The 14,678-nt window shown below is 55.8% G+C and overlaps 1 protein-coding gene across 2 annotated transcripts; it reads right to left on the bottom strand.

Moving 5' to 3' along the window:
* Positions 1-2,074: 2,074 nt before the first annotated feature.
* On the bottom strand, positions 2,075-13,986 carry TBATA (thymus, brain and testes associated). 2 transcript variants are annotated; one of them, XM_036827962.1, is made up of 9 exons: positions 12,962-13,125; positions 12,439-12,674; positions 10,331-10,486; positions 9,369-9,448; positions 8,028-8,201; positions 5,983-6,064; positions 5,028-5,172; positions 3,380-3,432; positions 2,075-2,312 (listed from the first exon to the last, which is right to left on the bottom strand). In XM_036827962.1, the coding sequence occupies exons 1-9, from the start codon at positions 12,967-12,969 to the stop codon at positions 2,227-2,229; spliced, it is 1,020 nt and encodes a 339-aa protein (XP_036683857.1). In that variant the 5' UTR covers positions 12,970-13,125; the 3' UTR covers positions 2,075-2,226. The 2 variants fall into 2 exon arrangements, with proteins under 2 accessions (XP_036683857.1, XP_036683856.1); XM_036827961.1 differs by lacking the exon at positions 12,962-13,125 and adding an exon at positions 13,940-13,986 and having other exon boundaries at positions 2,227-2,312.
* Positions 13,987-14,678: the final 692 nt, after the last annotated feature.

The following is a 14,678-nucleotide window of genomic DNA, read 5'->3' as shown; positions in this document are numbered from 1 at the left end:
ATCGATTAAAAAAAGTAAATGTGCGAGGGACATTCTGAGACATGCTACAACATGATGAGCCTTGAGGACATCATGTTAAGTGACGTAAGCCAGATACAGAAGGATAATGCGTAAGACTGTATGATTCCACTAATATGGTGGACCTAGAGTTGTCAGATTCAGAGACAGAAAGTGGAATGCCAGCGACTGGGAAGAGGGGGGAATGGGAAATTATTAATGGGTTTCAGAGTTTCAGCTTTGCAAAATGAAAAGAGTTCTGGAGATGCATGGTGGTAATAGTTGCACACAATGTGAATGTAGTTAATGACACTGATGTGTACACTTCAAAGTGGTTTAAAATGGTTAGTTTGTGTTATGTATATTTTATAAGAAAACAATTGGAAAAAATAAAAATAGTGTGGGCTTTCTGGGGGCAAACCGGTGGTAGGGTTGAGGACAGGGCAGGAGAAATTCAGTGAGATGGCAAGGGGCATAGGTTTTTGTTTTGTTTTGTTTTTTTGGTTTTTTTGACCGCACCATGTGGCATGCGGGGTCTTAGTTCCCTGACCAGGGATCTAATCTGTGCCCCCTGCAGTGGAAGCGCGGAGCCCTAACCACTGGACCGCCAGGGAATTCCCAGGGCATAGTTGTTTTTTTTTTTCTTTTATAAATTTATTTATTTAATTAATTTATTTTTGGCTGTGTTGGGTCTTCGTTGTTGCGCACGGGCTTTCTCTAGTTGCGGCGAGCGGGGGCTACTCTTCGTTGCGGTGCGTGGGCTTCTCATTGCAGTGGCTTCTCTCGTTGCGGAGCACGGGCTCTAGGCGCGCGGGCTTCAGTAGTTGTGGTACGTGGGCTCAGTAGTTGTGGCTCATGGGCTCTAGAGCACAGGCTCAGTAGTTGTGGCACACGAGCTTAGTTGCTCCGCGGCATGTGGGATCTTCCCGGACCAGGGATCGAACCCGTGTCCCCTGCATTGGCAGGTGGATTCTCAACCACTGCGCCACCGGGGAAGCCCCAGGGCATAGTTGTTATATGTGATGCTGCCACCAGGGAAACATCCCCAGTGGAAGAGTGGCCAAGGGACTTTTAAAAACAGGTGATCTAATATTGACCATGAAGCTGTTTGCTGGGTTCACAGAAAATCCCCATCCAGGCCCCTGATCTTGATTGAAGCCTGCCATGCAACAAGTTTTGTGTGAATGGGGTCATATGAATTGACATGGGGGAATGGGGGCAGTGCTGGAAGTATAGAATGGACCCCACAATCCGTGGACTGAACTAAGTCAATAGAAGTAGGGAGCTCAGAGCCATAGGTGACCATGAAATTGTAAATACTCAATGCCGACCTCCCCATCCCATCCCAAGCAATTTGCAGAAATCTCAAGGAACCCATTGGACTTCCCAGAGGGTCAAAGCCGTCTTCTCTATATCTTAAAGGATAGAGACACCCCAGCTGCATCTGGGTCACATTTGTATAATGTACCTTTCCTTCTTGATCTTGCCAAGCACCATTTTCCTAACCATATGCTCTTCAGGAATGTAACCACAACTTTCGGTGAGGGTTGCTGTTCGCGAGGCAGCAGAGTGCAGCAGATAGGAGCAGGGATTCTAGATCCAGACATGTTGCATTTGGATCCTGGTCGTCACTTACCGTGCGGCCTTGGACAAGCTCATTCACCTTTCTGAGCCTCACTCAGTTTATTCATCTATAAAATGGGAGTGATTCTCTACCTCATAGAGCTTTGGGGAACATAGTACCATATATAAAATACGTACAGCAATTCACATAGTGTTCTGTGTGAATTAGCTAGTACCTAAGTCCTGCCTCAGTGCCTGGTAGGAACTCAATAATTGGTACGGATCGGTATTGTAAAGTGGCGAGTTCCCAACCTCTGCTCTAATCTGCCCAGAACCCTGTGAGACTTGGCTCAAGGATGAGAAGAGGCCCAGCTACGACCTGCCCTTTGTTCTCTGGAACCTAACAGAACCAGGGAAAGCCCCACATGGGGAGGCTTTCTCCAAGGGAGACGGGATGGTTTGGTACAAGCTCATTCCCCTCCTGGAGCAAACTACCCAAGCACAGACCTCCTGGTAGGAGAGCGGAACTGTCCTCTTAAGGGGAAGACAGTATTTTAATAGGCTCCACGTGATAGGAAAACCGGTATTGCTGTTGAGGAGCTGCGGGCCGAATCTTTGAACTCAGGGACTCTTCTTGAGCAAGGTGGGCAAAGTGGTGCGGACTCCTCAGCCCTCTGCCTTTGGCTTTGCCGCCTTCTCTTCTGGGTTCTGGCTGGAGTGCACACGAAGAACTTGTGATTTCCCGATGTTCTCTGGGAGGGGGACGGGAACACAGCAGGCAGGAGAGCGTGAGGGGCCAGGACCCTACCTGGGAGCTGCCCAGGACATCTGGGGAGACCCCTTCTCCCCGCCAGGCCCTGGTGGATGTGTGCGTGCCTGGGTCAGGCCAGGCTTCCGCTCAGGCTCTCCTGGCAACCTGGGAGGGGTTGACTCCCTTCCCCCAGCCTCACCACCCTCTTCTACGTCCAGGTCACAGATGTCTGAGCAGTACCTACTCTGTGTCAGACACGCTGCCCGGCACACAGGACCCTTTACAGTCTAGTGGGGCAGAACAGTGTACATCGAGAATACCTGTCCTCTCCTCTCCCCTCCAACCTTCCTTCCCCTCCCCCCGCCTCTGGTCTAAGGTACCCCTTCCTCCCTGGTCTCCCTCATCCCCTCTGGAACCCCACAGTCCATTCTCTACATAGCAGCCAGAGGGGTCCCACCACACCCTGCTGATAACCCTCCAGTGAACCCCACGCTCTCTTTATGAGACCACATGCCTGGCCTTTCCCACAGGCCGGCTCTGCCCACCGATCTCATTTCTTACCGCCGTCCCCAACCCACAAGGCTCCGGCCACCCTGGCCTGCCTGCCCTTTCACCAACACAGCTGGCAGGTGGAAGCCCTGCTCGCAGGCTCTCCCTTGACCCAGAGAGGGCTGGATCCTTCCTGCCTTTCGGCTCAAGGGGCCCTCTCCCCACCCTGCCTGTCCTCCTGATTCTGCCATCGCCCTGTCATTTTCCTTAGGGCACCCATCTGCCTCAGGTGTCTTTGTGGTCTGCACTCCTCTGCCTAGGATGAAGCTCCACGGCAGCAGGAACTCATCTCCGAATTCTCCCCCAGTGACCCCAGAAGCTAGCGCTTAGGTACTAATTAAGGATCTGCTGAACGAATGAGTGGATGGATGGATGGATGGATGGATGGATGGATGGATGGATGAAATGAGCTGCTTCTTTGGGCAGGGCCGCATCTCCAGGGGGTCCTTGTACCCCCTGAGGAATCTAGCCATGGTGGGCCTCTGTGAGCCCCCAGTGACCTGCTATGTGGACTCTTACCTGGTTTTTCGCTTTTTGATAGAGGTGGTGTCTTCGTCTTCTTCAGGGATTGGCTAAAACCAACACAAGGAGAGGCTGAGAAGGTCAGGCTGGAGCCGTGCAGCCAGCCGAGTGGCAGGGTGGGCAGGGAGGTGGGGAAGGTGCCCCAGGGAGAGGCAAGAGCCTCCCCTCCTGAGAGCCAGCAGGTGTCTGTCCAGGGATGGCCCCACCCCAAGCAGGACCCCAACAACTGTGACTCCATCGCCCGCTGTGGCCACAGGGAACCGAGGCCCTTCTGTAGGGAGCTGTAGGGAGGCCACTGCACCTGCCCTCCCTTGGCCTGCTGCTTCCCTGCAGACAGGAAGCCTTCCTGTGTGAGTGGAGAAGGCAGAAACCCTGCTTCCCTAATGAAATACTGATGAGCATGGATAACATTCATATCTTGTATTGGCTTTGCACTCAGCAAGCCTTTTGATGCACCCGATGTAATTTTTCCTCCCTATGATTCCGGGAGTGGGGGTTTTGAGAAGGTGAAACAGAGGCTCACAGATGGCAGGTGGCTTGCCTAAGGTCACAGTGAAGCTGCCTTACCACTGTGCCACCCCTGGTCTCAAAGTGGAAAAGAAAACCGAGTCCAGGGCCAGAGCAAGCACCCCCACCTTCAGCACATCCAAGCCAGCACAGCACGCCGCCCCCTTCTCACCAATCCGCCCACCCGCGCTCCAGCCACTCCCAGATTTAACATTCCCTAACGCTTCCCATTTCTGACTTCCACTCCTGACTTTCCCCACCCTCTCATTTGCTTGTTCAAATCCTATCCATCCCAGCAGTGTCCCCAGGCGCTTTCAGACATACTTAGGGCTGTTGGAAATACACATCTCCGTGTTCACCCCCATCCTACTGACTGACAATCTCTAGGCATCTGCCTTTTCAATAAGCTCCCTGGTGAATCTGAGCGCTGCTGGGCTTGGAAGTCAGATAAGCCTAAGTTTGAACCCCAGCTTTTCTGCTGCCCAGCTGCGTGATTTTGGGCTGTCATTCAACTGTTCCTGAGCCTCAGTTTTCTCATCTGTAAAATGGAGGTAATACTGCCTCCGTGGGCGGCTGTATGGACTAGAAATGTGTTAAACACCCAGCGGTGTCAGGCAAACATAGTGGGCACTCAGGATTGCTGGTCCCGTGGCTGACACTCAGGCCCCACTCCCCTGCTGTGTGTGGACTTCCCTCATCTTCCCTTTCCCCAGCTCATCATTAATCCTTCTCTCCAGCCATCCAGAGGACTTAATACCAGACTTAATACTTAAAGGTACTTCTGCCTGCCTTGTGTCACCGTTCCTTCTCTGCTTGTGTCCTCCCAAAGACCAAGAGCTCCTGGAGAGCTAGATGTGGCTTACCCAGCCCTGTCTTGTGACAACTGACACAGGTCACCCCCTTACATCCCCACAGCTGGCCCCTGGAGTCTGGTCTGGCAGAGTAAGCTTTCAAGCCACATAGGTAGGACTGGGGGGGTCTGGGGGAGAGCATGGGCCTCTTCCTCCAGGACAGGCTTAGGCAGCCCAGGCTCTGGCCAGCACTGGGCTCCCTCCTCTGGCCTCCACTGGCCTCACCTGGGAGGACAGGTGGCTGAATGTTAGGGAGGAGAGGGGCAGTTGAGGGGTGCGAAGCCCACCTGTAGGGTAGCTGTTGCCTCTCTTGAAGTGGTTCTTGAATTTCCTGGAGCTGGTTCAGGAGTTTTTCTGCTGGGATGGAGACTAGGGGCTGGGGAAGGAGCTGAGCCACTGCTGTCTGCAGGAGGCCTAGTGCCATGTCTTTCTCTGTAAGCACAGGCGGGGGAGAATCCTCAGGGGCAAGACCTCGGCCCCCATCCTGCCGCTTGGTGGGACAGGCAGGGAGCAGGGCCTCCAGCTCTTCTGCCCAATGGGCCCAGACGGCTCTCTCTAACCATCTCACGTTCTGTCCTCGGGGGCCCGTGGGGAAGGCCACACTTCTCTGGCCCCTGTGTGTGCAGCGTGCCTCGGCCTTCCACACCTCTCTCGAGTGTACCTGGTTCTTGGTCCACCTGCCACCACACCCCCTGGCCCCCTGGGAAGCCTGCGGGGGACCCGCCCTCCTCCCCCTCCTCCTCCTCCACTCTCCCGTCCAAGCGGCTCTCTGGCTCTCATCACTCCTCACCCTCCCACTTAGATACCCCCTCCACCTACCTCCCCAGTGAGTATGTGTACGTCCATTTACGTGTTCACGTGCACATGTGTGTGTGCTCTTATGTACGAGCATTTGCACCTCTGTGCATGTGCGTTTCCCACAGTGGTGGATTAAAGGCTGTGTCTGCTACGTATGGTCTTTGAATGTCTCCCTCCCAGGGGCCGAGGCCTGCGGTCAGTGTGGAGGAGGGGGCCCCCGCTAAGGAGCAGGGTCGTGGAAACCCTGCTGAGGAATGTGGAGGAGGGAGCAGTGACGTTGTCTAGCTGGAAGAGATTAGTTTGGGGCTCCAAAAAGGAGGAGAGGCCCCCGTGTAAGGCCCTGGGGTGGGAGCCGAGTGACATCTGAGTCCTGCAGAAACAGCGGACACAGCCCTCAGCGATCTCCACTCAGGCGAGGTTCTGGGCCCGGGACTGTGTCCTCACCCTTGGGGGGCGCGTAGAGTAGCCAGAACTGGATAGCATTCAAGGAGTCTGTTTGCAGGATTTGCGAAAGCAGCTCCAGGATCTGTGGGCAGGAGGACAGGCGTGGGTCAGCGTGGCCGGACGGCATGTTGTAGCGGGCTGCACAGCTGCCTCCCCCGCGAAGTGGTCTTCCAGAGCCCTTGCTTGGCTAGACGGGTCCCCACGATGGTCCCTGCCTCCCCTCCGCATGGGACTTTACACTTTGTAGAAAGCTTTCTCTGCCTGCAGCCCTGGAGGAAGATTCTTAACCTCCCTACCGGGCAGATGAGGCATCTGAGGCCTCGAGAGAGGAGGACACCTCGCAGAGCTGTTGTGGCAGAACGAAGCCTCAGAATCAGACACTTGGACCCCTCATCCCTGAGCCCTACTTGGGCTGGTTGTACCCCAAAGTCCCTCACTGGGAAGGCAAGGTCAGAGCTGGCCCATCAGTTCCTCAGAGACGCACCGAGTCCCGAATGCTTGGGTCCTTGGTGTGGGGATTTCAGGGACCCCATGGGCCTCCCCTCCCTGAAGTTCCCAAGTTCAGAGATTGGAGATGTTAGCAAAGAGGTGGGGTGATCCCCGTGGGCGGCCTGAGGGCCAGAGTCAGCTGGTTCTGTGCCCTGCTCGGCCGGGGGCTCCCTTCCGCCCAGAGCCGTGCGCTCTTCACTCCCAGCCGCCTTCTCAGCCTCTGGCATCTTTGCTACTTCGCGGCCCTTTCCCCGCGGCGTCCTCCAGTCAGGGATCATCGGCAAGAGATCCAGCTCTGTCTTAGAAGGGCTGTGGGGGCTCCCTAGGCCAGGCTGCTGCTGGTGGCTGTGCCTATGTGGAGCTGGGGCCCACGGGGGGAGGCGGAGCCCCCGGAGTCCTAGGAAAGTGGGGTTCCCTCAGCGCTTGGTGGTCAGTCTCCCCAGGACCCGAGGGGCGCTGTCAGTGCCCAGCAGGTCTGCGTCATCCCTGGCAGAGCGGGAGCTGGTCCGGGCCTCTCCCCAGGCCTGCGACTGCTCGGCTGCCCACCCTCACCCCCGGGTGCCCGCCCCTTGAGGTGACCCCCGCCCCCATCTGCCCGGGGTCCCTCTCCATTCTCCGCATCCAACTTACCTGCCCTGTGCCCCCTCCCCACAGGACCCGAGAACCTACTTCCAGGGAAGGTGAGGCCGCCCTACGGTGGAGAAAGCACTGCGTTCTAGCCCCTGCCATGCTGCTCCCTCTCCGGGGACCTGGGCCATGGGCTGTCACCCGGCAGGGCCTCAGCCTCCCCATCTGTGGAATGGGGTCCTGTCTGCTCTATCTATTCCCTGAACTGTCTGTCGTAAGGCTCCAAGGGGACTGCGTGCTTTAAAGCACTGGTCACAGGGAAGGTGTCAGGATGCTGTCATGGTCTGGCCTCTCCTGGAGAACGTGTGCGCCTTTGAACAGAGACTCTCACTGCCTCGCCCACCAGCACGACCCCCACGTGCCTCTCAGGCCCCCATGGGACACTCGAACATGGAGGAGGAGGAGGGGGCTTTATGCTTCACTGCAGCACAGACCAGATGGCTCCAGGGTGTGGGGAGGTGGCTGCGACCAGCCTTGCAGGCTGCGGGGGGCAGCAGGCTGGGCGTGGTGAGGACACGCCAGGCAGGGCCTCCACCTCCAGGCTTCTCGTTCCACTGCCGTGGCTCCCTTCACTAACACGTCAGGTGCCACAGCTGGACCAGACCTTGTGACAACGTGTCCGTGCTCCCAGTTTGGCTAAATCATTGAACTAAGGTCCCGAGAGGGAAAAGGACTTAGAGAGGGAAAGGCTCACACAGAAAGCTAGAGGCAGCTGGGGATTAGAATCCAGGCTCCTGACTCCCAGGTCTGGGTTTTTCGAGCCTTATGGTCTCAGGCGCAAGGCTCCCTGGGAGAAGCCAGGCTTGAAAGCAGTTTGCAAGGGTCCTAGTTGGATCCCTGTGAGCCTGGGAGCAGGTACCACCGTGTTCTCTGCCCTCAGACTAGGGCCTCTGTAGGGTCCACAGCCCCCAACCTTCCCAGCGCCTCACCAGCAACTCCTGATCCTGCAGGATGAAGGTCTGGTCTCCTCCATCTCTGCTCGCAGGGCGGTTTCGTACGCCCTGGCGGGAGTGGTGGCGGGCCGTGGCCCGGGTGGGAGCAGGGATGAGCCTCCCGGTCTCTGCTGAGTACTTTGCCCCCTGCTCCCGCTGAGGCTCCTGCTTCTGCTGGGAAGAAAGCGGCCAGAGACTCTAGGCAGAGAGGGAGAAAGAGGAGAAAGCAGAGGGGACAAGGGGGAAAAGAAGAGGAGGAGGCCAGGGACCCAGGAGATCAACCAGGCCAGCCCGACCCTGTCCTAGACCCCTCTTGCCAGTGGGGCGGCCCTTCCATTATAGCTATTGCTCTTCCTGCTGGAATTTCACTGAATGTTGGCTGCCCCCACCGTGGTTCTCGGGTGGTCCTTGTACTTCTTCCTGGGTAGGCCCTCCCCATGCCCCTCCCCCCCAGCCCATCAGAGGTTTGAAAACAGTATCCTGCCGTGGTGTAGGATACTGTCCTCCACAGCTTGCCATCCTTTCTTTGCCCTGGGAAACCTTCCTGAGCCAGGCCTGTGGGCACAAGGCCTAGGACCTCCTGCCCCTGGAACTCCAGTTAAGACTGGTAGTATCCTTCTCCCCGTTTTAAAGATAAGAAAACTGAGACCCAGACAGCTTAGCTGAGTTGCCCTGAGTGTCACAGCGAGTTAGCTGCAGAGCAGGGATGAGAACTCTGTTGCCCAAGACGAGGGCAGGACCAGACTCAGCCACAAAGAGCTGGGCCTGTCCTAGGACCAATTTCAACCACCTTCAAGCTGCCTCCCACTTGTCCTTACTGGTTTATCAGCAAATAGCACCCAGGAGGCCACCCCCGTTCTGTCTGAAATTCTTCAGGGATTTTCCACCCCTTCTCAGATTAGACACGAAACTAAGTTCAGAAATGAGAAGCAAGCTGATCTTGCCTACGTCCAAAGTCAGCCCTTCTCCCACCTTCTCCCTCACTGCTGCCCACTTGTACCCTGTTCTTCAGCCCTCTGGTCTCTAAGGATGCCCTGCATTTTCCAGCTTGTGAGCCTTTATGCTGTACGCCTCCACTAGGTACGCCTCTCCCCATCCGCTTCTAAACTATGAGCCCTTCTTGGATTTCTCCACCTGGTACGTTCTGTCCTCTGAACCCTCACTGGGACCCTCTCCCTTGGGTTGAATTCATGGGCCCCTTCCCCTGTGCCAACAGTAGTGCCTCTCAGGAAGGCTCGCTCTGCGCTGATCTGCTGGAAGCCACGTGGGAGGGATTTAGTTACAAAGGAGCGAGTCCATTTCATCTCTTCTCAGACATCTGCTTTGTTCTGCACCCACCTCCTTGCTCTTCAGCTTATTCTCCTTGGTGAAGATGGCCACCCGGGAAGCCAGGTCTTTCAACTCCTTCTTCCAGGCCTCTGGAAGGAGGGGACAAGATCCAGCCAACTGATATCTGGGGCTCTCCTCCTTGCCCTCCCTGTACACTGGGTGTGGGGAGGACTGTAGCTGGAAGGGCCTCCTCTCCTCCCCGTCTTCCTGCCCTGCATCTTAAAGGAAGGGGTGGTTTCACAGGGGAGGTGGTGCCCTTGAGGGAAGGAGTAGGAATCACACCGCTGGTGGGTTGGTGGGTATGGTGGCTACTGATATTGATGTCCTAGCCTGTGGCTTTACTGGGAGATGCTGGAGAACGTTTGGCTACATGTACCAAGATGTCTGTGATTTAGTCTAGCTTTGCCTATGTTAGGAGCCCAAAGCCAGGACAGAGATTCAGTCGATATGCTGTGGCAGTTACTAAAATACTGAGTGACTCCTGGCGAGGTTGGTAACGAGCACTGCAGCAAGCCTTCCAAGCCCCTCTGCCCCTTCCCCAGGATCCTCCCCGCCCTTAAGGGAAAGGGTAAGGCTTGGCAGAGCAGAGGCCTCTGAAATGCTGCCCTCCCCCTCCGCCCCCCAACACACTATCTATGGCTGATTTTTCTGATTGGCTGGTGCCTGAGCACACAGGTTACGAAATACAGTATTTCCAATACTGTTCCTGGCTAGAGCTGTAAGTCACGTGACTGTTGCCCAAATCTGCTTGTCCTCTGCTTGTTATGACTCCTCAGACACGTCAAAGCCAAGCAGGGGTGCATTTCTGAGGACCTGGGGTTGGGGAATAATGCAAATGCAGCTGCCCGAGGAAATAAGGAAAACAGTGGGGTTCCCCACCAGACCCCACTGACCTAAGAGCAATGGCCCTTTCCTTCTTGCCAGGCACAGGTATAACCCCAAGGTAGAGGGGCTGTGGCCCAAGTACCCACCAGAAGAAAGCCAGGGATCCCGATTGGACTGCGGGTCTCCAATGGGGACCGAGATGGTGGGCATCCCGATCAGAGAGCGGGGTAAGAGCGTGGCTTGAGGTGAGGCGACCAGAGAGAACTCGTCCCTGACAACACAGACAGGCTTCCCGGTGAGATCTGTGAAGGGTTAGAGGCTGTGGGAAGGGGGGCCTGAGTGGACCCCAAGAACTCCGGGGGGCTGGGAGGAGGCTGGTGAGCAGGTGGGAGCACTTGGCCCACTTCTTCCAGTAACCACAAGCCCAGAGATGGCGAGAGCTGGGAGGGCCTCTGTAACCACTGCGACCTTACCCCTGGGGACACTTAGAACGGCAGCGAAAGGATGTGCTCAGGGTCACGCAGTGAGTCAGGCAGAGGTAAGACAGGAACCTGGGCTTCCTGAGACCCTAGTCCTGGGGTCCTTTCGGTGTTCTGTGACAGGGCAGTGAAGTGCAGGTGTGAGCACACAGAGTCAGGCAGCTTAAAGAAGAGGATGTGGGGACGGGGGTCATTAAGCCACAGTTTGTGACAAGAGGGGCCTGGGCTCAAATCACAGGGAGTGAGACCCTCTGGATAAAACTTCATGCCATCTGTCAGGCTTGCAGGGCTGAGTGCACGGCAGCCTGGAGGTGGTAAGAGACATTTACACGTGAGGACCCTCCAGTCTAAGGTTTGTGTGATGTTATAGCATCATTAGTTAAGCTTTGGGGAACAGCCTGGTTAGGACTTACCGTGGGTGCTCACTCTGTCTTCCCGAACACTTTCCTTTGGTGCCAGGGCCCCTCACTCTCCTGGGTCCTCCTAGCTCACCAGCCGCTCCGCTACTGCTTCCTCTTCCTCTCCTCAACCCCTTAGCCTTGGGGTCCCCAGGTTCATGCCAGGTTCTCCTTCCCCGCATCTACATGGTCCCCTCATGATCCCATCCAGCACACCACTTCAAATACCACCCCCATCTGAGTGGCTCTCATGTTGGCATCTCTGCCCCAAGTGGACCTGACTCCCTACTCGATACTTCCCCTCAGACTTCTAAGAGGCATTGCACATGTTGCATCTCCCACGTCCCAGACCAAACCCCTGACCCTCCCCATCCTCCACTGGCCCCTTCTGTGGGCTCCTCTGTCTCAGCCAGTGCAACTCCAGTTTTCCAGTTACTCAGACCAAACACCTGGGAGTCAGGCTGCCTCCTCTCCCCTCTCATACTCTGTTTTGAATCGATCGGCAAATCCCGTTGGCCTCACCTTCTGTATATCTCTAGAGCAGGGCCACTAACTCCGCCACTGCTACCTCCCCGGTCCAAGCCACCATCCATTCAAAAGCCAGTAGATCCCTTCTGCTACCTCTTTGCTCTCAACCTTCCAGTGGCTCCTATCTGACCCAGTGAGATGGCTTAAGGGTGACCACGGTGAGCTCCAAGGCTCACGCGATGTGGGCCCGGCTGCCTCTCTGATGCATCTCCTTTCTCCCCCTCCTGACTCTGCTCCAGCCTCACTGACTTCCTTGCTGTTCCTCCAACAGAGCCAGGATGCTCTCGCCTCAGGGCCTCTGTCCTTGCTGTTCCCTCTGCCTGGGACACTCTTCCCCCTGAGATCCACATGGATCATGCCCTGTCTTCCTTTATTCTTTGCTCAAATATCATGCCGTTCGTCAGGCCTCCCCCTATAGCCTTGGCACTTACCACATCTGACACCTTATCTATTTCCGATTCTTCCCCACCAAAGAGTCGGCTCCGTGAGGGCAGGGACTGTCTGTCTCGCTCACTATCATAACCCCAGGACCTAAAAAACTGCTTGACCCATAGTTCACACTCATTAGATATTTGATGGATGAATAGCTGAGTGGGTGAAATGGCCTGAGTTAGAGAAGAGAGTGCAGCTCTGCAGGAGAACCTTCATCCCTTTCTCTGATTTGTAAAATGGGAGAATCGGCAATGACTTAAATCCTGTAGGGCTAGGCAGTCTGCCCTTGGACCCCCGCACCCTGCCCCTGCCTCAGGTCGGGTCTTGGCTCGGTCAAGCGTGGGCTGGGTCCTCCCTTTCCAGCACGCCCTCCCCTGTCCCCACCTCCGGCCAGCCTCTGGGCTGCCCTAGCCCTACCTTGGATGTGGGTCACGTGCTGGGGATGGGGGTGGTGCCGGGAGAAGAAGGAGTGGTGGCTGAGGTGGCCGAAGCGGTGGGCACCGGGAGTTTGGGGCTTGGAGGTCCTCAGTGCCTCTCGGATCAGCTCGAAATCCACGATCCCTGGGATCATCAGTTCTTTCTGTGGCCCGCCGTCCGCGTGGCTCCTTGGCCTGCACCCTGACTTCTTCTCAGGTTTTGGCTCAGCCCTTGGACTGAAGGAGAGGGTCAGGGAGAAGCAAATGGAGCCCCCTGGCAGCGGTGCCCACCTGAGCTTATTAGAATCCATTCCTGAGATACTCTGAAATCTGGTTTCCAGGACTTCACCACCACCCTCGTGACACCAAAGCTGAGCCTCCCCCGGGGTCCTTTCCCAGCCATGCCCTCCGGCTCCAGGGACCCTTCTGTCTTTCTAAGATGCCTGAGCAGGGAGCCAGGACCCCAGTTTTCTCTCAGAAACCGTTTCTAAAGCCAGAAAGAGAAAGAGAAGCCATAGACCCACCTACTCATCCAAATACCTGGACTGGAGCAAAGGTACGTTATATACACCTCCAGGGCCAGGGGGCTGACCCTAGCATGGGCCTCTCCCCAAACCAAACTGTTGGCAGCCCAAGAGAAGCCAGCTATAGGCTGTCACCCTCCCCCCTTGCCCTCAGGGGCAGTTTTGGCCCAGACTCAGCGTCCAGGAGCGAAAGCTGGCGCCAAGACCAGACTAGGCCAGCAAGTCCTTTTCCCGGGGGGGCCCCTCCCCGGAGATGCAGAGGTGACAGGGCGGCTGTCAGGGCTGCGTCGCTGCAGGGAAGCCTCAAGCTCTTGCTTCGCTTCGCTGGAGACAAGCATCTCAGGTTCTCTGTCCTCCACCCGCACCCCTTCCCTCTCCTGAGGACGCTGTGCTTCTGCCCCCGGAGGAGGAGATGGAGTAGGTCCAGCGAGGATCCAAAGGTGGCCTGCTGTCCGCCAGGGGCCTGGTGGGACCACCTGCCTGCTCACTGTCTGCTTTCCCTTCCGGTGGCCCTGGCTGAAGGGAGTCCCTCTGGAGGAGTATAGATGGACTCTGGATATGCTAAGCAAGGCGTTTTGCCCCGGGACCCTCTGCAGATCTCGCTGACCAGGCCCCTGAGTTTCCTGTTCCGTCCTCGATTTGCCTCTAAGGGATCTGGGACTTAAAGAAATAAAGCAAACCTCCTCTGAAAGTCACTGTTAGCTGGCCTCCCCTACCCCCAACTAACAGAAGAAGTCAGCCCCTGAAAACCCCTGGAATTTCTGTGCTCCTGCCCCCTGCCTGTGACTCTCTCCCTACCCAGGAGGGGCCCTGCTTGTGACTTTGCTAACTCAGGCCTGAGAACCCACTGGGGGCCTGGCTGACGGCAGTGGAAGGTGATCTCCACTTGGACCCTCAGTTTGTTGAGTTCCTTTGTCTTCCGCCCACCCCGGCCCCCTCCACCTCCTTGGTCAGCAGGGAAGGCATTTGGGACCTTACCTCGTCAGTGGATGTTCTGCCAATTGGGTCCTCACTTCCGTAGCCATTGTAGGGCCTCTGACAGAGTAAGGACCGGTGAATTTAATACTAGTGTTGAAGATGGATAACAGGAACTCTTGTTGACTGGTAGTAGGAGTGTAAACCGGAACAGATTTTCGGGGAAAAAATTGGCAGTATCTTATAAAATTGAACATTTGCATGCCATATCAACCAGCAATTCCTCTCCCAGAAATATACCCCAGAGAAACTCTTGCAGATGTGCAAAGGGGGCTATGTGTAAGAATATTCAAACCAACATTGTTCAAATTAGCAAAAACCTGGTGACAATCTAAATGTCCAGTGGCAGAAGAATAGATAAATATGCTGTGGTCCATTCAGACGATTGAACATTATATTGCAACGACAATGAACAAACCACAGCTACACGCAACAACACAGATGAATCTTACAAATGTGATGCTAAGTCTAGGAAAGCAAGTTGCAGGAGACCATATAGCCTGAGATGCTTTTTAAAAATAAAGTTCAAAAGCAACCAAAATTAGAGGACTTCCCTGGTGGCGCAGTGGTTAAGAATCCACCTTCCAATGCAGGGGACGCGGGTTCGACCCCTGTTCAGGGAACTAGATCCCACATGCATGCCACAACTAAGAGTATGCATGCCGAAACTAAGGAGCCAGTGAACCGCAACTAAGGAGCCCACCGGCCTCAACTAAAGAGTACACGTGCTGCAACTAAGGAG

The sequence above is a fragment of the Balaenoptera musculus genome, chromosome 16 (genome assembly GCF_009873245.2).
Source record: "Balaenoptera musculus isolate JJ_BM4_2016_0621 chromosome 16, mBalMus1.pri.v3, whole genome shotgun sequence".
NCBI classification, from domain to species: Eukaryota; Metazoa; Chordata; class Mammalia; order Artiodactyla; family Balaenopteridae; genus Balaenoptera; species Balaenoptera musculus.
This window is presented reverse-complemented; position numbering and strand designations above follow the sequence as displayed.

Coding starts and splice junctions, on each gene's coding strand:
- TBATA (XM_036827961.1), bottom strand. CDS start 13,986: ATGGCTACGGAAGTGAGGACCCAATTGGCAGAACATCCACTGACGAG. Junction 12,675..13,939: donor GCAGAACATCCACTGACGAG/GTAAGGTCCCAA, acceptor CCTCTCCTTCAG/TCCAAGGGCTGAGCCAAAAC. Junction 9,449..10,330: donor GGATCCCTGGCTTTCTTCTG/GTGGGTACTTGG, acceptor CCCTCCTTCCAG/AGGCCTGGAAGAAGGAGTTG.